We start from the raw sequence: 25,078 nt of genomic DNA, 5'->3' as shown, positions 1-25,078 counted from the left end.
CGCAGCAAGCAAGCCTCATGCTCGCTTCAGTGCCTGGCTGCCGGCCGCCATCTTGGCTGACAGTTAATTTGCATATACTCACTGATTAGCCAATGAAAAGGGTAGCGGTCGTACACCAATTACCATGTTTCTCTTTTATTAGTGTAGATAATATGATACTAAGAAAAATTAGCCCAGCCGGTGTGGCTCAGTGGTTGAGTGTCGATCCAGGAACCAAGAGATCAAGGTATGATTCCCAGTCAGGGCACATGTCTTGGTTATGGGCTCAATCCCCAAAAGGGGGCGTGCAGGAGGCAGCTAATTGATGATGTTTCTCCCTCATCAATGTTTCTCTCTATCTCTCTCCCTTCCTCTCTCCCTAAAAATCAATAAAAACATATTTTTTTTTAAATTATATGAAAACTGAAAGCTTTTTTAGCATTATGCAGAAACAATTTATTTGTAATAAATCTACTTAAGGAATATTGCATTATTACACAAAGATTGCCAACAATGAAACAGAGATTGTAGTCTAATTCTTACAAAAGTATTTCAACTTTTATGATAATTTTTTAATCAAATTTTTATCAAAACTGAAACTGTCCTTCTAATTCCAGCCCCTCAAATTCTGAGAATAGAAAGGTTATAAGAGAACTGAAGCAACGAAAGAAGTTGGCAATTTTGATATTCCTTACCTTTGTATAATCATGCTTTCAAGAAAGGTGTGTCACTTAATCTCAAGATTTGTTATTAATATTTCAGTTCATTGAAAATAAAAAAATAAAGGATTTAGGTTCTTTATGAAAATATATACTTGTAAATTTTAAAGACTACTTCCATAAGAAAATATATCAAGCCTTGAATGACACAAATTCAGAAAAATAAAACTATCAATAGAAATACAGGCATCTTTTATTAGAAAATAAAATCTTGTTTTCTTACAATTTAAGATAAAACCCTAATTACTTTAAGTCTTTCTCTTCCTTTTCTTGTACCTTCCATTTTCCTTCCCCTCCAGTCCATTTTTACCGCACTATCAGAACAAAAAGTATAAAATTACTGCCCACAGTGCTAACAAAATTAATGAGGAAAGATGTATATAGATCTCACAAAGATGTGCCCAAGTTTACGTTGCCAAGGGAACACTGACGTCTTAGATTTTAAATGGAAGAGTTTATATTTAAAGAATGTTGGAGTAAGTAGAATGTATTTTAAGAAAGTGCAAAGCACATACCACTTATTCCCAAATACCAACAAATGACACATGGAAATTATACAAAAACAATTAAATTTAGGCAACAATCAACAACCATCCATTAGCCTGAGTCATTTGAAAGGCAGTGCTGTTTAATGAAAAAAAGCTGACTTTGGAGTTAATAGTTGAGGCTTACGGTGCCGGCTTTTGCAAATCATTAGTTATGGGAACTTGGAAAAGTTACTTAGCCTTGCATACGCCATTTCATTATCTCAGTCTTACTTTCACCATCAGTAAAATGTGAAAGGTTAGCAAGATCAGTCAAGTCCCTTTCTAGAACTGAATATTCTTAGTTTGATATCTTTCTTTACACATTGAATTTCCAGACCCTATACGATTTCTAGTACTTTCTCCAAAATAGAGAGAAAATAATCCTCATGGGCTTACATGTAAGATCCCACACAATTCTTGGTAATGGGAAGAATGGCCATTTCTATTTAAACCCAAGTTTGTTTTACTCCCCGCCACAGACACATACACACTCAGATACCTTGGTTACCTCCATTCTAGTTTTCATTAAGTTACTTTTTTTCACCAGGTAATATGTTCAATCGTGTTTTTGTTGTTGTTGTTTTTTAAGTCTGAAAAGGTACATTACAAAGTCTCCCTCATGTCCTTTAAATACCTAGTTCAAACTTCTACCATCACATAATAAGCACAGGTATCATAAAGCAGGGATGAGCAAATTTTTTCTGTAAAGGACCAGATAGTAAATATTATCAGCTTTGTTGGCTATTAAAGTCTCTGCCACAGCCGAAACCGGTTTGGCTCAGTGGATAGAGCGTCAGCCTGCAGACTGAAAGGTCCCAGGTTCGATTCCGGTCAAGGGCATGTACCTGGGTTGCGGGCACATCCCCAGTAGGAGATGTGCAGGAGGCGGCTGATCGATGTTTCTCTCTCATGGATGTTTCTAACTCTCTATCTCTCTCCCATCCTCTCTGTAAAAAATCAATAAAAATATATTTTTAAAGTCTCTGCCACAGCTATTCAACCTGGCCATTATAGAGTGTAAACAAACATAGACTACATGTAAACAAATGTGCATAGTTGTGTTACAATAAAACTTTATTTGCAAATACAGGCAGTGAACTGAATTTTTCCAGTGGGGTCAAACCTTGTTATAGGGCTAAGTTTAAATATTTCTCTCTTTATTTTTTAATCCTCACCAGAGGATATGCTTTTACTAAAAAAATTTTTAAGAGAGGAGAAGAGGAAGAGAAAAAGAAAATATCGATGTGATAGAGAAACACCAATGGGTTTCCTCCCACACCCACCCCGACATGGGGAGCGAACCCACAACCTAAGTATGCACCTTGGCCGTAAATCGAACCAGAAATGTTTTGGTGTATGGGATGGTGCTCCAACCAATTGAGCAACCCAGCCAGGGTTATGCTTCTCTTTTATATGAGAATTTTAATGGTAGTGTTTGGTAAGAATTATAATAGAAATTGCAACAAAAAAACACTATTTGAAACAAAAATTTATCCTACTACCTATAATTAGGTATTAATATACATTTTCATGTAAATATAAAATTTTCATATAGACAAAATTATTCCAAGATGTCTTCTCTATAATCTATAATATATTACACCAAATATACTCCTCTGGCATAATTATGAAGAATTGGAGGAACGTTAAGATAAAACAGGCTAGCTGCACACTATCAACATAAAATTCTGGCCCAAAACTTTCCCTTAAAATGGTAGATCAAATATATAATTAAAAATTTTAGGGAATATATTAAAAAATTAAATCAGAGTTTATTAATTAAAAACAAACTAAATCCTAAATATATACTTCTCAATCAAATCAATTCCAAAATGCATATCCCTAATATGTCTTACTCAGGTTTTAATGTAATAAAATAAATCAAGATTAGAAAGAACCAGCTCTGCCTAAAATGTAGATCATTACTGCGTAACCAGCTTCTCAAAATTCAAAGGTATCCTAGGAATATAGCTTACCTTAGATGCCATTCTCATAAAAAGTCTGTTCTGATTTTCTGCTGTTCCCATCTTCTCATTCTTGACTAAATCGTTTAGACTTAAATTATCATCATCATGAAAGTATCTGACCCTTTCTTTTTCCTCATGGGTTGAAGCCTATAGCAAAATGAAGATTATTAACTTAGTGAAAACATGAATTTCTCAAGCATTTTAATGAATTAGCTATAAATCTGATATTAAATGTACAAATCCCACTACGTGTCACAATCTTTCCTTCCAGTTAATCCCTAGTCTATTTGCCTCCACGTGGAAGAATTCCCATTAGAAAAATAATCCCTACTTTTCTGCCCCTTTCCTTTCTTCTTCCCCAGGAATGGAGGCATGACATTCTCTGATTTCTGAGTTTGGGGGAAAAGGCAGAATTGTTTTATCCCTTCTCTCCTCTCTGCTCTTCTCCCTGTAGTAGCAACTACCTACCCCTGTGGAGGGAAGTCTGAAGTTATCCAGATTGCAAGTAAGCATATTTAAAATAGAGGTATTAGCAAACCCACTGCAAACAGCTCTATCAGAAACAAGCTGGTATTCTGATTCTTATCTAAATCAATCCCAAGTTTTTCCCATCAGTTGTTTCTATACCTACATGTGAAAAATAAAAGGGCTATTCATTTCCTCCAAAATCAACCCCCCTCTCCAATACTAGTTTCACATTCCCTTATACAAATAAAACCTGCTCTTTAACTTCTTTGAAATCTTGGAACAACATCCCCAATATTTTTTCCCAACTATTCCTGTCTTCACTAGCTTAAATGTCATATCCATGACTTCAGTCACTCTCTAGCTCCAGACCCTTAATTTCTGGCTCTGATATCCTTTCATTATACCCAAAAAGCAAACCTCAGTCCTGAATGAGTATGTCTACCCTCTTTATTCCTATACCTAGATTGCCTGGTAGCAGGCAACTCAAAAAGAACCCTTGAGTCCTAATCGGTTTGCTCAATGGATAGAGCGTCGGCCTGTGGACTCAAGGGTCCCAGGTTTGATTCCGGTCAAGGGCATGTACCTTGGTTGCAGGCACATCCCCAGTAGGGAGTGTGCAGGAGGCAGCTGATGGATGTTTCTCTCTCATCGATGTTTCTAACTCTCTATCCCCCTCCTTCTCTGTGAAAAATCAATAAAAATATATATTTAAAAAAAAAAAAAAAGAGCCCTTGATGCTATCTGGCAATGCATCTGTGAACCCCTAGCCAGTCCTGTCATTTCAATATAATTCAAACCTTGACTATTCTCCTGCCACATACCCCTTCAAACCCCTAGACCTCACATTTCATTAGAAGAGCTATCTATTCCAGGCCTATTTGTTGAATGAGTCCATTACTACCTCTAGCAACACAGGCACTCAACAAGCAAATAATAAACACCTGACAGAAAAATTCTGAATGAACTAATCTTCTGCGGACCAAATCACCACTTGTCTGATCTTACAAATTTAAAACAAAAAACCTAGTTTGGGAAAACCAGATACATTGCTTTTGCCATCTCAAGCGTGTCAATGTAGTGCTAAAAACTAATAGCTAGAGGGAAAGATGGAAAAGAAAATTAGGTTTATAAAGGATCACAGCAACTACATAATTAAGACATGGATATCCCACCACCATGTCTCAAATTAGCTAATACAGATAACAGGTCTGAGAGACTAAGGTTTTCCCTACCAGTAAAAGCTATGGTAAGTATATAAAAAGAAGCTAAAAACAACGTCAAAGAAATGTACACCGAAGTTAAAATTCCCTTAAACAGTCAATGTTCACCAGTTATTTGAAAACTGTAGTTGAATTAGATTCCATTTTATAAAAGGCAAGGGGATTTAAGTAAGAATAAGAGTAATAACATAATTTATTGCCTTCTAATATTTGCATTATACAGAGACCTTTCATAAAATATTTTGAAGTACGTAGTCTGATGCAAAGAAAGCCCCAAGGGGAAAAAAGGAATTCTGAATTTTAAAAAATATCTGAAACATACCATCTGTCTCTTCCTTCTTCCTCCTTTAGATTCCAGAGGTTTCTCTGGTGTGTTCACAGGCCAAACTCTCCCAGACGGATCTGTTCTGACAAGAATCACTTCTTGCTGGTCTTCATTCTATGGGAAGATTTAGAGATAACTTTCAAAATTATTGCAAAGAGTCTTGAATGCTTATATTTAATAACAACAAGGATATAAAAGTATAAAAATAATTCTAGTTTTCACATAATATTATGGATTATCTTAAGTCTCCTTATAACATAAAATAACCATAATCTTCACTGGGAAAAAGTGGGAAAAACTATCCAAAGTTTATTTTATTATTTTTTAAAGCAATCATAGGAGTGAACTTCAAATAAAGTTTTCATCTAGACAATATTAAAAGATGACAGTTTTAAACATTACTTTCCTGATTCTGCCTTACCTCTCTGACCCATTCATTCATTTTTTAAAAGTACCTACTTTATGTAGTAACTAAAAGAAATATAGACCCCGCCTACAAGCTTATAGCATTTTGAAAGAATTATTCTCTACATGAATTATCAATATTAAGAAAGTCAATTTCACTTTCTGTTCCATTTCAAGCTACCATTCAATGAGGATGATTCCAGTGTTCCTTGGCTTCTAGCCCTCTAGCCTGAAACTAATTATCACTTATACTGTCAAAATAAAACAAGTTAAACACAAATATAAATATGCCATTCTTTGTTGAAAACCCTGCAAAGACCTCGTATCATCGAGGAAATCAAGACCACTCAAAGTGTGGTCCACTGACCAGTGCCAATCTGAGAACTACCAGCCAGAATGAATTAAACACAAAAATGAGTGTTTAAAACTTTTACAACAATCTTAAAGAGTAATCTTATGTTGGTTTAATACAAATAAATTGTGGACATATATTTTATATCTTTATTTAATTTTTCTACAATTTTATTGTTTTACAAAACTGTTAGTCCACGATGGACTTGAAAATTTAAAAATCACAAAACATCTGATCCTGCACCACAGTTCTGACAAACACTGTACTAGATAATGGAATAAACGCCAAGCACCTTAATATAGTATATAGGCCTTCAAATTCAAATACTAAAACCCTCTTCAAATTCACTTTTTCTTTAGCTCTTCATACTTTTTGTTAATTTATTGTACTTTTTACTTCTTAAATAAGTTTAGGCATACTTATATTGCTAGAACATAAGTCTTTTAAGTAATTAATTATCTGTTTACAATGATATGTCTCTGCAACTCTTCTAGGTCAACGACCAAGCAATATACTACCTGGTTATCTGCAGCACCTGGCACAGTTGGGAGTCAACAAATGCTTGAGAATTGGAATTATCTGCCTCAGATAGACTGCTTATGCTCCCACAGGTAAACCACTGTCCCTTCAACTTTCCTCATCTTCCACTTTTCTACTTTCTGCTCCTTAGGCATGCTAATACAATGGACACAAAATTCTCACACTTTAGGTACCCAAGACATTAAGAGGACTAGAAACAATAGGCAAGTCCTATAATTTGCTACTACGTCAATACACAATATGGGGGGTTATTTAGGAATCTGTGTCAGGATCAACAATCAGGCCAAAAAAAGCAAACCAAACAAAGAAAATATTAATGCCAATTAAGAACAAAAATTTTTTTAGATAAAGGCAATCATAATATAATTTGGCTTAGCAGTGTCTATTATAGAATCAAGAAACAACTTTGCTTAGAAATAAAGACATAAAAGCCAGAAGAAACAGTTAACAACTAAAAGTGGCTGTCTCTAGGATCGGATAAAGTCTGGAAATAGCTCTAGCAATTGCTACTCTGATACAGGCCTGTGAGCACTATTTCCATTAACACATTGATTAAAAAGAAAAAGGGAAAAGCCTATATTATTTTGATTCAAAACTGGTATCAAAAATTCTGAATGTTTATTTCAAAGCCTTTTCTAGTTTCTAGCACTTTGGAAGTAAGAGTCTTCCACTAGATCAGATTTTCCCTCCAGTTGGTATTCTGCAAATTTGGCATCATTGAAAGCCATATGGCATTTGTTTCCATTTTTCATCTTTTAAAATTTCAAGAAATAAGCAGTAAATATTGTTCTTAGTATTTTCATAATTCTTTAACAGTCTCTACTGAATATCTAGTTATGTCCACAGAGAGAAGGGTGTTCACTATGTACAAAAATGGCCAGCCAGGGCAGTGAGCTGACCGAACACCAAGGTACATGAAATATATATCCTGATTCAAGGCTATTTTTTTTTATTTACACCAAGATATCTGCTCAAAGGTGGCACCTTAATCACATAAAGGCATCAGAAGGACTCATAGCAGCTTTAGTTATATCTCCTCTTTTCAATTCTTAATACTGTTCATTTTTTGTTTTCTATTTCCACTCCTCGATTCCCCCTACACCCCTCCGCTGTTCAGTCTTAGAGGCTTAGCTATTTTATTAGGATTTTAAAAGAACAACAAAAAACCTCTTCATTGTGGCTGTTTGTTTTTTCTATCACTTTCACTTATTTTTGGTTTTCTATCTCAGTAATTTCAGCTTTTATCTATCCATCATATCTCATATCTACTCTTTGAAATATTTTCTCTTTTCTCTTCTGTGTTATTGGCTAACACCACAGGTAGCACAGTGTGCTCATGAGCACTCTAGAGGCAGAATGCCCATGTTCCAATCCTGCTTCATTCTATAACCTTGCAAGTTATTCAATCCCTCAATTTCCTCATCTGTAAAATAAACAAAATAATAAGGTGTTTTCAGGATCAAATAAACTAATACCAGGCAAGTATTTAGAACAATGCCTAGGTATAAAAGTAAGTGATAAATATTAGCTCTAATTTTTAGCTACCTTTCATTTAATTAATTCTTTCTTTCTTTGACTGGGTCCTGCCAAGGATTTATCCCATCACATCCCTAAAATTTGTAGAATATTCACTTCATATCCATTATTATTGCTTTACTTTTGCTTGCTTTTATTTCATAATATCTTATTCCTTTTATGATTATGTTCTCATAACTGAAGCTACTAAATATAATTAATTTGAAAACTATTTTAAGATTGTGCTACCATTTTAAAATTTACTGGCAATGAGTGTTTATATACCAATTATTTTTTTACTATCTTTCTAAGGGAAAACTAATGTTTTCTGGTATGCTGGTATGCAAGCTTATCTCGTGGGAGTTTTCCCTTCCTTCCTGTCTCTATCTACTCTTACCTCTCACTACCTGGTAATTTTGACACTGTCTCTACTCAGCCTATCAGGATTCCCAGTTCTTACAATATTTCACACTGATATTGGGGATATTTCACATGGCTGCAAGGTTTTGTCCACTTTCTCTATACTTCCCATCTTAAACAATTTCCTATGAGCTACCGACTTAAGTATTCAAAGCGTTTCCCAGACTCATTTACAGGAACCCTGAAACCTGGTTCAGGTATAGAGATGCCATGTGAGGGGATCTTTTAAGCTCTATCACATCAGATGAGCTCAATTCTCAGCCAAGCTGCCTAGCTCTGAAGTTGGATCCCTGCAAGCTCCAGATCCCTATTGTTTTATGTTTCTGTTCAGTTTCCTATTCACAGAGAAGTGTATCTTTATTTTTGAGCCATGTTATATCTCTTCCAAATTGTTCATTTTATATTTTGGCTGTGATTGCTGTTTTCATAGAGTGAAGGCCTCAAAGCATTAATGTACCTACCCTACTCATAAACTCAGAAATGCTGCTCAATAATTTTTCAAATCCTTTAGGTTATAGAGACCACCATGCAAACTGATAATATATTTCATAACCACATCTTTTAAGTTGCTCAAGTCATCTTGTTAATCCTGAAATTCTTCTACAGCATGCTCTAGAATTAAAATAAAGGTACACATTCATTTTAGCCTCAGTTTTATTTCTTGTCAAATTGGCATATACTAACCTGCCTAATCTCTCTCTCAAAAAGTTGCTGACAGGATATGAAACATGTAAAAGCTTGAAAAAATTAAATATTCATGTAAAGATCATTATTAAAAATTATAAATAATATTTAAGGCTAGACTATAGTTATTTCATAATTTTAAAAGTGGATTATTCAGGGCCACTAAAGATTTTAATTTTGTGAAACAGATATTTTCTAGAGCCAGTAGAATATCTGGCTCTAGCATAATATGAAAAATCAATTCAGTTCGTCAGTCTTCTTTCTTCTTACATCAATGCTTCTTTGTAATCTTTACATAGAAGCTACCTATGAGAATATAAATTTAAATTATATTTCTAACCAGGTTCTTTTCTGCATTTGCCAGGATGGGGGTGGGCAGAGGCAAGGAGAAGGTTTAAAAATTTTTTAAATGTTGATTAACATTTTAGAATTTTCTTACATTAAAATAATAGAATTCACCCTAGCCGGTTTGGCTCAATGGATAGAGTGTCAACCTCCAGACTAAAGGGTCCCAGGTTCAATTCCCGTTAAGGGCACATGCCCAGGTTGCGGGCTCGATCCCCAGTGGGGGGCCTGCAGGAGGCAGCCAACCAATGATTCTCTCTCATTATTGATGTTTCTATCTCCTCCCTTTTCCTTCCTCTCTGAAATTAACATATATTTTAAAAAATAAATAGAATTCATTCAGATGTGAAAAAAATTAGTTATTTTGACAGATATAAAATATATAAATTTAAGAACAGCAAATGTTATAGACTTCATACAATAGCAGTGAAATCTAAAAACTGCCTTATATTTTTCCTAATCAAAAACAAACCAAGATAATTTTTCCTGATTAAAGTTAATATTGATATAATTGTATAAAGTTCTAAAACATACTTCATTTAATTTTAACAACCCTGTAACATAGGTATTATTAAGCCACATTTTACTAATGAGGATACTAAGGATCACATACAAAAAGTGACAAAGCTCCAGGCCCAATTCTAGATCTTTGGCTTCAAAACTGCATGCAATTTCTATCCCTATACTCTTTCCATTATATGCTCCTTCTATTACTCCATGTCTCTAATAAAATGAATTAGTAAAAAATTACCAAACACTGTCACTTTTTGAAAGGAAAAAGTAAGTTGACAATGCTTCTTTCACTGGTGAACTGATTTTTAATTATGGAAAATATCTTTCACACACACAAAAAAAATTAGCCCACCTTTTAACTGAGAATGCTTGAGGATCTTATTAAGGACCCAACAAAAAAATCCAAATTTTAACTGATAATTTAATATATTTTGGAGATTAGCTGGCCTTAATAATGAAGCTGTGAGCAATCTAAAAAGATATGTCCATAACTGCTATAAATAGCAAATAAAAAACACCAGACTTTTCATTTTTTAATATTCATTTCATTCTATTTAGTCAATGAATCCGTAACATTCAGAATTATTTTTATATTATATAATCCAAAGGCATACATGTGTCTAAAAAGATGAATAAGATATGGCTTTATCTCATACTCCCCCGTCCATCAAAACCATCATAAATCTGTCAGCTCTCCTTTCAAAATATGTATAGAAAACATTTACGCATATGCAAAAATCTTATCACTTCTAGCAATCTTCTCAGCTACTATCTTGGTCAAAGACAGTATAATTTCTTATGTGTATTATTGCAAAAGCGAACTAGACTCTAATTTCGGCCCTTATTCTCCTTCAATTTATTTTTAACAAAGAAGCCAGGTTGGTCCTGTCAAAATATATTATTTGCTCAAAACCCTTAATAGCTTTTATTTCACCTAGAATAAAAGGCCATTTACTTACTCTGACTTTCAAGTTTAACATGAACTGGCCTCCAATAGTCTCTCTGATTTAGATCTCCTACTTCACTCTCATTCATTCAACTCCAACAACACTGGTCTCCCTGTTCTTCCTACACATCGGACACGTTACCATCTTTGGACCTTTAAAAATTCCTTATGCCCAAAATGCTCTGCACTCAGACACAGAGATTCACTGCTTCACTTAAGTCTCTGCATGGATGTCACTTTTCAAATGAACTTTGTCTGTATACCCCAAGCTACCAGCACACCAGGTACTCAAGATCCTCCACTTTTCCCTGGGATGTATAACTTTCTATATGCTAATTTATTATTTTTATTGTTTATTGTCTCTCTCCCTACCCACATGAAACTCCATGCAGGCAGGTGTTTTTATCTGTTTTGTTCACTAATAGATGGACAAATGAATCATGGAACAAAATAATTTGTTTTACATAAAATGGACACCAAACTCATGTCTCCCATTCTCTAGGGGAAGAATTTAAAAACCAGTCTGACTTGCACAAAATCAAACAGTCAGTAAATGAGAGAATCCACCATAAAACCAGGTCTCCTTGGCCTAGCCTTTTGTCCATCAGGCACACTAGTGGAATGTAAGGCAATTCATATGAAAATAAATTTTAAAAACAAGCAAACAAGCATACACATTCGCGCGCGCACGCGTGCGCACACACACACACACATACACGAAACACAGACACAGTTAGATACATTTTATATTAAAATATTACCACTGCTGAGTAGTATTATACAAGGTAATCATATACCTACAAACCTAACTTTTAATACTTACCTCTATCCCAGATTTTTTTGATGATACAGTTTCTTTGAATTTATTTGCTTTTTCAAGTTGGGCTTTAAGTTGCTCAGCTAATTCCTTCAAACAGAAAAACAAGAAAAATACATGTGAATATATAGTTAAATCCCTCATTGTGTCATATTTCAAATGTATACAATAGAAAGAAAAACAGCATAGTAAACAGCCATGTAGCCACCAACAAAAACACAGTTACCAAACCATAGCCCAGTACATTACTTCTAAACAAATCAATCTCCATGACAAACTTCTCAAATACCTGCAGCGTTTATTTATACATTGAAAATAGATAATTACAAGGATATATATTTTAGGGAAGATCAGAAGATAAAGGAAATACATAACTTTAAGAATGACATTTTTATAGTTTCTTAGATATTATCAACTTCAATCCTCAAACTCTCACCTATTTGTATGAAGGGAGACATCACAAGACTTAAAATATTACCTTCTTTATTGTTGATAAGTAATTTAGATAAAAACTCTGAATATATTTCATTTTTACTCTAGAAAGTATATAGAAATGTATATAAAACTAGAGGCCCAGTGCACAAATTCATGCATGGGTGGGGTCCCTCAGCCTGGCCAGCGATCGAGGCCTATGGGGGGCTGGCCAGCCGGGGAGAGGGGCCCCGGGAGGTTGGCCAGTTGGCCCCTGGATCGGGGCCTATCAGGGGTACCGGCGGCCAGGAGGGGGAGGGACCATGAGAGGTTGGCCAGCGGGCCGATGGGGGAGCCGGCTGGCCGGGGGAAGGGGCCGCAGGAGGGTGGCCTGCAGAGGAGAGGGGTTGCAGGAGGTTGGCTGGTGGGGGGGGAGGAGCCAGATGGCCAGGGGGAGGCGCCACAGGAGGTTGGCTGTGGGAGAGCACTGACCACCAGGGGGCAGCTCCTGCGCTGAACGTTTGCCCCCTGGTGGTCACTGCACATCATAGCAACTGGTCGACTAGTTATTCTGGTCATTTGGTCATAAAAGTTGCTTAGGCTTTTATATATGTAGATAGCTGACAAACAAAACAATAAATCACAAAGAAATAAACAAATTTATAAGACAAGCAAAAAATAGCACTCTGTTGCAGTGGTTCCATAAACACAGGAATAATTCCTTTAACATGTTAACCTCCTGACTTGGTGACCTCTCCTTCATTATTTTAACTGATTCTTTGTGCTTTCAGAACTCAAACTTCATTTTTTTGCTATTGTTATTGTTGGTTTGTCTCTTTCCAATTTCTGGTAAAGTTCTGAGTTGAGGTTCAGTGTTACCAAGGACCAGATTCAAAGTGGGAGAGCAGCATACATAAGATATGCCTTTTATCAGACACACAACTGAATAAAAATATGTGTCTTGTTTGGCCACCTTTAGTTCTACTATATTTTAGGGAAGACAAAAATATGAAGGAAATACATAAACACAGAGACTATATTTGCGTTTGAGATGAGTACATACATATGACCATGAATCTATTCTGTCAAGACATAAAAGGCTACCCGACTTTGCTAATCTGCCATGTGCAATATAACATGTATTAGTATAACAGCAATGTGGCAATATAATAGATAGATAGATAGATAGATAGATAGATAGATAGATAGATGGATGCAGCTCTTACCAAATCATCCCTATTTCTACTCCATTTTGAGGTAAATGAGTCTTAAATCACAACATTATTACAGGAGTTAAATAAGCTAACCTATACAGAGTAACTAAAACACTATTAGGCACAAACACATTGCCTTAAAATTTTAATAAATTAATTAACCATCCTCTTTAAGTGTTCATATTTTAGGTTCCTATGTAAAAAACTATAAGAAAGTAACACATGTCCTTAACAATGCATGACTGAAAAAGAGGGAACAGTCAGTGATATCTTTATCTCCCTGATATCTGAGCTCAGTAAGTTAGAAATGCAAGGATAAAGTACATAGCAAAGTAGAAAAGAAATTAAAAAGCATTAGTTCCCTAAGATCTTAAATTTCAGAAATATGACAGAGAAAAGTAGGTAATTTATTTAGAAGTACACAAACAGTGCTGTTTTTAGAAGTGTTCAATTTCTTTAAAGAATCAATAAGCAGCAGTTATCCTCAAAATGTGCTATGTCCACATTGCTAAGGAAAATTCCAAACTTACTCATCAGAAGTTAAATATTTAATTACTATTCTCCAAAAGAACAACATATAAAAATTACTCATCAGGTGTTAAATATTTAATTACTGTTCTCCAAAAGAACCACATATAAGTCTTACCATATTTCCCATCATCTCTGCCTTGATAATCTTGGCTCCCAACTTGTTCTTCTCATCAACACTCAGGATGTGGATGGACTCATCCTCGGGGCGACTTCTGTTTGAACAAGGCAGATTAAGAGCATATGACACATAGGTACACTGCAAATAACAGCATCAAGACTCAAATGTTACTTTAATTGACCTCACCAAAGTTTCAACAAATAGATCATGATGTACAGATATATATATCAATGTCACACCATAGATTAATAGTTGAAGGCAGTGGTCGCCAACAGGTGGTCCGCGGGCCACTGGTGGTCCGTGAGGTCTGAAAGGTTGGCGACCACTGGTTTAAGGAAACCTTTGGAGCAGCGGTCGCCAAGGGGTGGTCTGTGGACTACTGGTGGTCAGTGAGGCCCGAAAGTTGGCGACCGCTGGTTTAAGGTTCTGTGTTACATTGCCATGATAGCCTATGGCAGTTATAAAAATAACAAAGTCCCACTAACAATGAGGTAAAATAATACAGAAGTCAACTATTCTTCATTATTTATTATTCCCATACTCATTCTAAAATAAGGAAACAAATAAAAATTAATAAAAACACTAGAATCAGGCCATAATTCTACACATCTGAAGAAACTTTTCACTCAATGTGGTATTATTTATAACCCAAGGAAATGACATATTTAACTGCATTGAAAGAATAAAAACAATGATAATGTGCTCTTTTGCAAAGTCAACCCAGAATTAGTCACACAACTTAAACTAATTTACAAATAATATTATGTATGAAATTATACTAAGGAAGCTTCACAGAAGAAAGAAATTTCAAGCCAATGTCAGATTCCTGACACATACAGTTGCCCGGGCTTACTACCTTAAGAAAGATTTGAACTACAATGCAGGAAGGGGAAGCCCAGGAAGAGTCTAACTCCTCAGTAAAGGAGACATCGCTACGAGTCCAAGAACTCCCACACAGCTAAAGAAGAGAGAGCTGCAGGGAGTTCCCCTGAAGTATTCAGCAAGAAGCTACCCACAGCCAAGAAAAGAATCATCCAGAAGGGTTAGAGGAACAATGCCTGGTCACTCGGCCCATGGTCGGCAAACTGCGGGTCTTGAGCCACATGTGGTTCTTTGGCCCCTTGAGTGTGGCTCTTCCTAAGCCTAAGGAGTACCCTAATTAAGTTAATAACAATGTACCTACCTATATAGTTTAAGTTTAAAAAATTTGGCTCTCAAAAGAAATTTCAATCGTTGTACTGTTGATATTTGGCTCTGATGACTAATGAGTTTGCCAACCACTGCTCTAGCCAGACTAAGAAAAACTCACAATTCAGAAAGCACAAGGTAGAGTATTAAGAGAAGGGTTTTGCTTCATTAGTGGAAAATAAGCCCTAGAATATGCTGCACTGGGCTCACCTCACAAATGTTAAAGCAAGAATCAAAGGATCAAACTGTTTCCAATTAACTTCACCATGTCACAAAAAAAAGCTCAGCAATATTTATAGAAATGCAAATATAATCAGCACTCAACAAAATAAAATTCATAATATCCAGTATCCAATCAAAATTACCAAGTATACAAAGACAGAAAATTAGACTCATCATTAGTAGAAAAAGCTATCAATCAAAATCAACCAAGAACTGACACAGATGTAAGAAACAGCAAACAAGGGCACTAAAGTTATTATAACTATTCCATATGTTCAAAATGTTAGAAACAACTAAGATGTAAAATAGATTAAACTGAATTTCTATGAATAAATATTACAATGTCTGAGATTTTTTAAAAATACACTGGATAAGATTAACGGAACATTAGACTGAAAAAGAAAAAATCAGTAAACCTGCCCACCTGCCCTGACCGGTTTGGCTCAGTGGATAGAGCGTCAGCGTCCGGACTGAAGGGTCCCAGGTTCGATTCCAGTCAGGGCATGTACCTTGGTTGCGGGCACATCCCCAGTAGGAGGAGTGCAGGAGGCAGCTGATCGATGTTTCTCTCTCATTGATGTTTCTAACTATCCCTCTCCCTTCCTCTCTGTAAAAAAATCAATTAAAAATATATTTTAAAAAAATTAGTACACCTGAACATTAGAAACACATAGAGGAAAAAAACTATTTAAAAATGAAAACAGCATCAGAGAGCTGTGGGATAATCTTAAATACCCTAATATCCTTGTCATTAATGTCCTGAAAGAAAGGATTGGGAGACAGGAGAAACAATAGCCAGAACTTTCCAAATTTGTTAAAAACTAAAAAATTTACATATCTAAGAAGCTCAAGGAATCCCAAGTACCAAAAAAAAAAAAAAAAAAAGAAAAGAAAAAAAAAAGCTACGTCAAATTGCTCAAAAATAGTGACAAAGAGCATTTTGAAAGCAGGCATAGAGGGGAAAAAAACAAGTTTATGCACATAAAAACAAAGGTACGGCCCTAACCGGTTTGGCTCAGTGGATAGAGCGTAGGCCTGTGGACTGAAGGGTCCCAGGTTCGATTCCAGTCAAGGGCATGTACCTTGGTTGCGGGCACATCCCCAGTAGGGGGTGTGAAGGAGGCAGCTGATCGATGTTTCTCTCTCATCGATGTTTCAAACTCTCTATCCCTCTCCCTTCCTCTCTATAAAAAATCAATAAAAATATATTTTTAAAAAAGGTATGTATGACAACAGATTTCTCATCAGGAACAATGTAAGCAAGACAGCAACAACGTCTTTAAAGTACTTTAAACTGCCAACCTAGAATTCTATGTCAAATGAAAATATCTTTCAAAAAGTGAAATAAAGACTTTTTCAGAAATAACAAGCTGAAAGAATGTTAAAGAGAAGCCTCAGGCAGAAGAAAAATTATACCAGACTAAAATATGGATCGACCCAAAGGAAGAGCGACAGAAATCATGACTATAAGAGTAGATGTTTAATACTTTTCTTCTTTCTTAAATCTCCTTAAGGTAACTATTTAAACAAAAGTAATTATATATGAGGGGGTTATGAAATAAAATGTATGACAACAGTAACAGAAAGGACAGGAGAAGAGAAATTTAAACAAACTATTGTAAAGTTCCTATACCATACAGGAGTGGTCTAATATCACTAAAGGATAGGTAAGTTAAAGATATATTCTATTCAAAGCTAAGGTGCATGGGAGGCAGCAGATCAATGATCCTCTCATTATTGATGTTTCTATCTCTCTCTCTCCCTCTCCTTTCCTCTGAAATCAATAAAAATATTGTTTTTAAAGACAGACAAAACTAAGAGTGCATGACAAATGATACCATGTATATAAGACTTCAGAAAATGCAAACAAGTCTTTAATAAAATAAAGAAGATGAATGGTTGGCTAAGGGGGTTGGGAGGTATGGGGAGGGAGGGATTATGAAAGGGTACCAAGAAACCTTTTAGAATGATGGTTTCATTAGAATATACTATTTCAAAACTTACCAAATTGTACACTTTATAGTATATATGTCAATTATACCTCAGTAAAATTATTTTTTAAAACCCTCAAAGGGCTGTGATAATAAATTTAAAAAGCAGAAAAATATGTCATAAATCTCAAATATAAAGAGCATATCTATGGATTACTAGTTTCCCCAAATTCCTAGATTTCATCATACTGTATGAAATTAACCTGAACTTCCAACATACACTCTGAACAAGTAATAGAAAAGACCTCCAAGTTAAAACTTGACCTAACAACCATATATAAAAATTATTCCCTTGGGGTAAAAAATAAAGTATTTTAATAGACAACACTTGAGGTTTTGTATTTTTTTAAAGGCATTAATCTCTGCAGAAATCCTGTATGAGCCATTTCTTCTCATAGTGGTGAAAGGAAAGGCAATACTCTGGTGCTTAGACGAATAAATCTAAAATTAAAATACTTCACGTAAAGCACCATTAGAAAATAACATATTTTTGTTCCCCTCAAGTTCAGTCTACATTTCAAAAAGCAATTAAGACAAACAGCAGGGGCACTGCATTGTGTAAGCAGAAGAACTTTATCACTTTTTATATGCTTCTGTGGACTGAGGTACTGTTTGTATTATTAGCTGTACCTTCTGTATGGAAAAAAGTTTTCAATCACTTTTTTTAATTAAATTTTGAGGTACAAGTCATTTCTATTGTATTGTGAATTTAATTTATTTGCATTTCAAGCAACCCAATCATATTTCAATAAAAATTTTGACTTACTTATAAACACTTTTCTCAATTTGCATTCTTTCCCATTCAATTAATTTTCCAAAATTCTCTGCTTTGAAAATTTATTATTGCTGTCCTTTATGAAATTTTTTCATGTATTATAATATAAAACAAATTAAATAACATTCATGCCCTTTCTAAAGAGTATCAGTGCAATTATTCCCCCCTTGAAGTCAGCTTGCTCCAGCATCTACTATAACTGCCTGGCTTCCTAAGTGAGAAACTTCCTGGTTGTTTTTCCTTCTTTTTCCTGCCTTTATTCACTGCAAAGTGTTTAAGTACCTGACCAGGTATTTTGTTTTGTTTTCTTCCTACAAAGTTATGTTCTAGTTCACTAATTTTCATCTCAACACCAGCCAACTGAGAAAATTAAAAAACAGAAGAAAAATAAAATGAGTAAGGGGGTGGTTTCCCCAATATTTCTCTAACCCTTTCTGATAATCCAGTATATGCTCACATAATCTAGACACAGTACATATAGGATTTCTTAATGAGTTCAGTTATTTCGAAAATAAGCCATCCTGCAAGCAAGCATAAGTTTGATAGGATCAGAAGAATGAAGGCCAAAAGGCATCCATCTGTCCATCTCCTTTTGAAGACAAAGATTTTAGGATGTTAATAAACTATATCAAATATGAACAGATTCATGCCTACTAATAGATATGGGTCAAAATAAAAGTCTAAATACCTAAAAACAGATGACTAAATTCTAAAAGTTCCTAATGCAAGCTTTTCATGAAGCACTAAAAGCTTTTTCTTTACAACACTAATCGTTATCTTGCACCATCATCCCTCAAGAAATAGGAAATCCCTCTTAGTATTATGAGAAAAGAAGTTCTGCAGTCAGATTCACATGGATTCTGCCATTTACTAGCTTTATGATCAGGTTATGTGTCTTAACCTCTCAGAGGCTATCGATTGAGAAAATGATTAATACTTGCCTTCACATTATTGGAATTAAATGCAATAATATATAAATTACTGCAACTGCAGTAATATAATTACAGAAATATAATAGCAGAAAAAAATTGTAAATTTATCTAATTAAGTTCCTAGGGACATCTCGAATACAAAAATAACCTCCTCTTCAGACCAGATACTTCTTTCAAATTTGAATGAATAAAAGAAAAAGACAGTCCAAATACAGCACTTAAACTGGTGCTCAAGAATGGTTAGTCCCTTTGCCAATGAAAGCCAAACACTGAGTCAAAGAGGAACCCTCCAATCAGTTCTTTGTTCATCATGCTTCAAATCCAATGTGAAGTCTCTTCAAGAACAGTTTAACAAAGAATGTCAAGAGCTGGTGCACAGATAAGTAACCAAGTCCTTTCAAGGGGCCACAGAATGAAAAGCTTCATCACTGAGTCAAACTCCTCCTCTCCTCCACATTCACTCCTCTGGCTCATGACTGCTTGTCTCTCAGCCATAGCCTCCTCACCAGTATATCAGCCTTAAATCTGTTCCCTTTCCCAAACTAACCTTCACACCACCTTGGAATATTTCTAAAATCCAAATCTGATCTATTTCAAATCCTTGAGATACTTCTTCCCTATCACTATAGGATACTGCCCAATTCATAACATGCTTCTGGAGCCATTTACAGGATAAACAGGCAATATTTGCAATATCTGCTTACCATTTTCCTCTCATTCAATAGAGGCCAATATGTGCTAAGCATTCTAACAGGATTTAAAGATGCAAAGACTAGGAAGAGATATACCCTCCTCTCAGGGAGCTACTGCATCCACCCTTCAAAATACTACAGTAGGTCCTCAGGTTACATCGGAGATCCATTCCTACTGGGCGACATAATGCGATTTTCCCTGTAAGTCGGAACCCACCTACATAAGCACCTACATCACTCACATGGAGCACAGACAAAGCAGTAATGAAGTGAAACAGTAAAAAAAAATTAAAAGAAAGATAACAATTCCTGACCTTTACTTGTGGTAAATAAACAATAAAGAACATAAAGTACATATGTACATCCGTTGAAATGACAGAACTTTTTTTTTTATAAATGGGAGGGAGATGGCAACGTAACCACGAAAACCCGAGGACTGACTGTACTTGCAAATCCTGAACTAGACCACGCCATCTCTGTCCATGTTTCCCCACCCCCACCCCCACCCCCATGTTGGCTGCCCTTTCCCACTTACTGCCTAAGGAGTTTTCCTTCAAGAGCTCACTACCTTTCCCTACACAACTTTCCGGGACTCCATTCCTCCTAATATTATCCCAGAAGAGTCAATCACTCCTTGTATGTAAATACTATAACAGTTAACTACCTGTACTTATTAAGTATCTTCGCATTTATGTACCTCTTAGCAAATGGAAACTGGAGTAGTCTACCCCCTTGAGAACCTGGAGTAAAGCCTGGACAATTATACACGCACACAACCTTAGACATTCTCTATCCCTGCCATGTTTATAAAGTCAGCACAACTAGATTCCTCCTTTGGTTCCTGGGAGCAAAGCTCTGACTTGAACCAGAGCCCATCTGACTGGCCTCCCATCATTCCAGATTCTGCCAGCTTACTCCCACTAAAGCAACACTGTGGTTTAAATCCACAGCTTCAGATGGAGCCATTAACAAAAATGATTTACCACTTATGACCCTGAACACAATGCTTAAACTCACTACTGCCACCACTGAATTCTTTTATTGCCTAAAACCTCTTCCTTTCATGTCACATTCATTGGGTGGTATTTTTAAACATATTTTGATGATCATTCGAGTATAGTTAAGTCACTATCCTTGGATATTCATTTTCTACTTATGGTTATCTCCTACAAGCCTACCTCTATGCTAAATCAAGTTTTCCTAGGTCTGATTACACTCTACCTGCGTTTCCTATTCTACTAACCCAGCCCTATATGTAAGCATAATATGTACAATAATAATAAAACCAGTAAATACTACCTATTTCCCTAGTCATTACAGATACAACCACTATCTGACCTATATTTCGCTCTGAAAACTCTAATATTCGTATTAAAACCTGTCAAGTATCAAAAGTGGATTTTTTTTTCTCTGCAAAACCACCACCATACAGTCATGCTTCCTTGTGCAGGATCTTTCATATTCCTTTGTCACTTCTTATTTGGGCTAAAGCAATATATTTTCCTTTAGTCTCCCAGACCTCCAGTAGGCATGCGATATTTAGAATTATAATTATTCATAACAATGGAATAATTTCCTTTGAAAGTAATATGGAAACAGTAACAAAATACACCAAAGTATTTCCTGTAGCATATCCATTTAAAAAGATTATTAATTCATTCAGTTTTTTAGGTTGCAAAAAAGCAACAAATTTTAAGCAAATATAGCTATTGAATCCTTCCAGCTTTTTTTGTTAAATAAAACTGTGAAATGAAATGCAATCCATAAAACGAAAATACTGTATTGTTAAATGTACATATCTTGTCCATCAAATTTAAGAAACAGGAGATCACAACTCACATCTAATTAATAACTGATGTTCTAAAAATACAGTTCAGTCTGTTGAATCCTCTGGACCTTAATGTTAATTTATTGGTTTAAAAACAAATGACAAAATACCCTGAAAATGAAGACTTTGTATCCTGTAGATGTTCTTTTCTCAGAGAGTCATCCCTCAAGCTTTCATCGTGTGATTTCTCTCTTCCATCTTCTGAGATATGTCGATAGTCAACACTGTGACTGGTTTCCAATGGATTTCGATTTGAATGTTTCCTCTCTCCTTCTCTCTCAACAGAGCGACTCCGTGATGATAAATTTTCTTCGCTGTTCTCTGTCGGTTTTCGAAAACCACAACGCACAGAACCCTGAGTGGCCAGTGCTGAGGGTGAACTAGATTCAACATTCCTGCCCATGTGATGAAATGACAGTTCATCATCTGAGGGCCTTATAAATTTAGGTCTCAAATTTCCAAGAGAAGAAAACTCTTGACTTTGCCTTGAATTGGAGTCTCTTCTATATGTTTCTGAAGACCCAGGTCTATTATTTTTTTCATCACCATAAAACTTATCTTTATTTTTTGTAATATCTGTTGAACTAAGTCTATCCCTTGAACTTTTATTATATTTTGTCAAGTCTGATTTTCTACTTTCTTGACTACTTAGTGCTTTATCTGAATACGTTGGCTTCCTCCAGCGTTCTTGTCTACAGTCTTCTTTTGTGGATGCAGTTTTTTCAGCTTCTTCTAATTTCGACTGAAATATTTCCATTGACTAAAAAGGAGAAAAAGTAAACAAGATATATAAAATTTTAAAAGGTTCAGTGATTTGTACCCCATATTCTACTGGGCCATGATGTGCTGTTATTTAGCACAATGAAAGAAAAATCCAACAGAGGTAAACACACACACACACACATATGATCATCCTACCTGATGTGGGCTAAATTGTATCCTCCCCACCACCAAAGTCACATGCTGAAGTTCTAACCAAGAGTACCTCTGAATCTGACCGCACTGGAAAACAGCCTTTAAAAAGATGACTAACTAAAAATGAGGTCATTAGGTTAAGCCCTAATCCAATTTGACTGATGTCCTTATAAGAAGAAATGTGGACACACAGAGATACCCAGATGCACACAAAGAGAAAATACTATGTGAGATACAGCTGGAAGGCAGTCATTTACATGCCAAGAAGAGAGGCCTCAGAAGAAACCAAACCTGCTGACATCTACATCTTGGACTTCCATGCTCCTAAACCAAGGATAAGGAAACTTTTTCTGCCAAGGGCCATTTGGATATTTATAAGGTCATTCGTGGGCCATACAAAATTATCAGCTTAAAAATTAGCCTGCTATATTTGGTCAAACATTTAATTAACTCACCCTAACGCCTTGGCAGGGCCAGACCAAATGATTTCATGGGCCTTATACGACCTGAGGACCGGACATTCCCCAACCCTGTCCTAGACTGTGAGAAAATAAACTTGTTATTTAAGTCATCCAGTCTGTAGAACTTTGTTATGGCAGCCTTAGCAAACTAGTACACTACCCAAAATAAATACTTTTAAAATATAATTAATCAATGAAAAATTACCAAATTTTTAAAAAGAAATCTTGGAACTGAAAAGGAGTCAGTAAAATACATAACACAGGAAATAGTTAAGAAATAATTTTTTAAAAATTCCTAACTGTTACTGAGATTCAAGAGGTTGCTACAATGCTAAAACATACAAACTCTATGTGAAAAGCAGAGTTCAAGAACAAGAAAGACTTGAAAATAAAAACTGTGTCTATAAACATGCAGATACAGTGCATGGAGAAATAGAAAGCATGGAATCCAAATTAGTGAATTCAACACTAGCCTGGGAATTCTCTACAGTTAGGAAAAGATGGTAAATAGATACGTTATAAGGGAAAAAGAAACATGGACACTTAATTCTAAGGTAATTTAACATGCATGTACTAATACTTGCAGAAAGAAAGAGCAGAGATAGAAAAAAATACTAACAAAATGTAATAATATAAGAAAATTTCCCTAGCTAATTTTCCATTTCCAAAGTGCTCATCCGATATCCATAGGGAAGAAAGTGAAGCATAAAAAGACTCATGCATTGAGTCAAACCTCAGAGGGAAGGCAGGGGTGGGGGGCGGGTAGGAAATCAACCAAAGGACTTGTATGCATGCATGTAAGCATAACCAATGGACACAGACAATAGGAGGGTGAAGGCCTATATTGGGGGGCAGGGGCAGGCTGGGAGAGGTCATGGGGGAGAAAGGGGACGTATGTAATACTTTCAACAATAAATGAATTATTTTTAAAAAGACTCATGCATTAAAAACCCTAATTCCCGAGTCTCAAAATTCACATAAAAAAGAATTCTTAAAAAAGACTAGATCAGAGGAAGGAAGGAGTAAGCATAGGCATGTAAACAGATGAGAGTAGGTAAACAAGTAACACATTACCTACAAAGGAAAGACAGTAAGATTGTTAACTTCTCATCTACAACTAAATGCTATAAATAATGGAATAAAGATCAATTTTAAAAATAATTATAAGGCAATAATTCTATGTACAGAATTCAATTCACAAACTATCCTATCCTGGTATTGACCAAAAAAAAAAATCATTTCCAAAAACTGCCAAAAATATCAGAATGCAAATCACTGTAGGGTGGGTGGGAAATTACTCAGGATCAGTAAGCTAAACCATAAATGGATTAGGGTAAGAATCACTGCAAAAAGGAAGGCATGCTATAAACCAAATGGCGAATGTAACGAGTAAGTCAAAGTAATTGTTCTTGTAGTTGTGAGGTCTAATGCAATTGTCAAGAATAAGGTGCATATTTTTAAATTTATAACAAACTGGAATAAAAATTTCAAATTATTTCAATAACATCTGAGAGGTGAGATGGGAAACCAAAACATGCTGAAGTTATTACCTTGCACGAGACAGAGATAATCCATAAAATTTATTTTTTTTATTATTTTTAAAATACAGATTTAACCTATTCCTTAAATTCAATGACAACATAAACAGAACAGAAATTTTGGCACTAAGGTGGGGGAAATGTTTTCATAATGAAAGCTCCTCCTCATTGACAGCTACAATTAGTGGCTTCTTAGAGTCAATAAAATATGATAAATAAAGACAACAAAAAAGCAATTACCACAATTTATCCAATGCTTACTATATGACATTGTTTGCATAATTTAAGTAGGCTCGAAGGTCAATACCTAAGTTCAAATCTACGTATTGACCATGTAATCTTGGTTATTTAACCTGTGTCTGTCTCAGTTTCCTCCTAAAACAAGAATAATTATATTGTTGTATTAAATAAGTGAATTACACACACAGTATTTTAACAATGCCTAGCACGTGTAAAGCACTAAAATAATTATTAATGTTTCCAACAATTCTATGAGAATGATACTAATAGTCATGTTTTT

At 35.3% G+C, this 25,078-nt stretch overlaps 1 protein-coding gene across 2 annotated transcripts in view; it reads right to left on the bottom strand.

Annotated features, from left to right (window-relative positions):
* The window catches only part of CWF19L2 (CWF19-like 2, cell cycle control (S. pombe)), an 87,364-nt gene that overhangs the window by 33,080 nt on the left and 29,206 nt on the right, over positions 1-25,078 (bottom strand). For both annotated transcript variants that reach the window (XM_014532895.1, XM_014532896.1), the window contains 5 exons: positions 21,755-22,404; positions 14,014-14,110; positions 11,749-11,832; positions 5,203-5,319; positions 3,202-3,339 (listed from right to left, as the gene is read on the bottom strand). In XM_014532895.1, the coding sequence (XP_014388381.1) occupies positions 3,202-3,339; positions 5,203-5,319; positions 11,749-11,832; positions 14,014-14,110; positions 21,755-22,404 (1,086 nt within the window). The remainder of the gene's footprint in view (positions 1-3,201; positions 3,340-5,202; positions 5,320-11,748; positions 11,833-14,013; positions 14,111-21,754; positions 22,405-25,078) is intronic.

Source organism: Myotis brandtii, unplaced genomic scaffold (genome assembly GCF_000412655.1).
Source record: "Myotis brandtii unplaced genomic scaffold, ASM41265v1 scaffold920, whole genome shotgun sequence".
In the NCBI taxonomy this organism is placed as follows: Eukaryota; Metazoa; Chordata; class Mammalia; order Chiroptera; family Vespertilionidae; genus Myotis; species Myotis brandtii.
The sequence above is the reverse complement of the archived record's forward strand: the minus strand, read 5'-3'. Positions and strand labels throughout refer to the sequence as shown.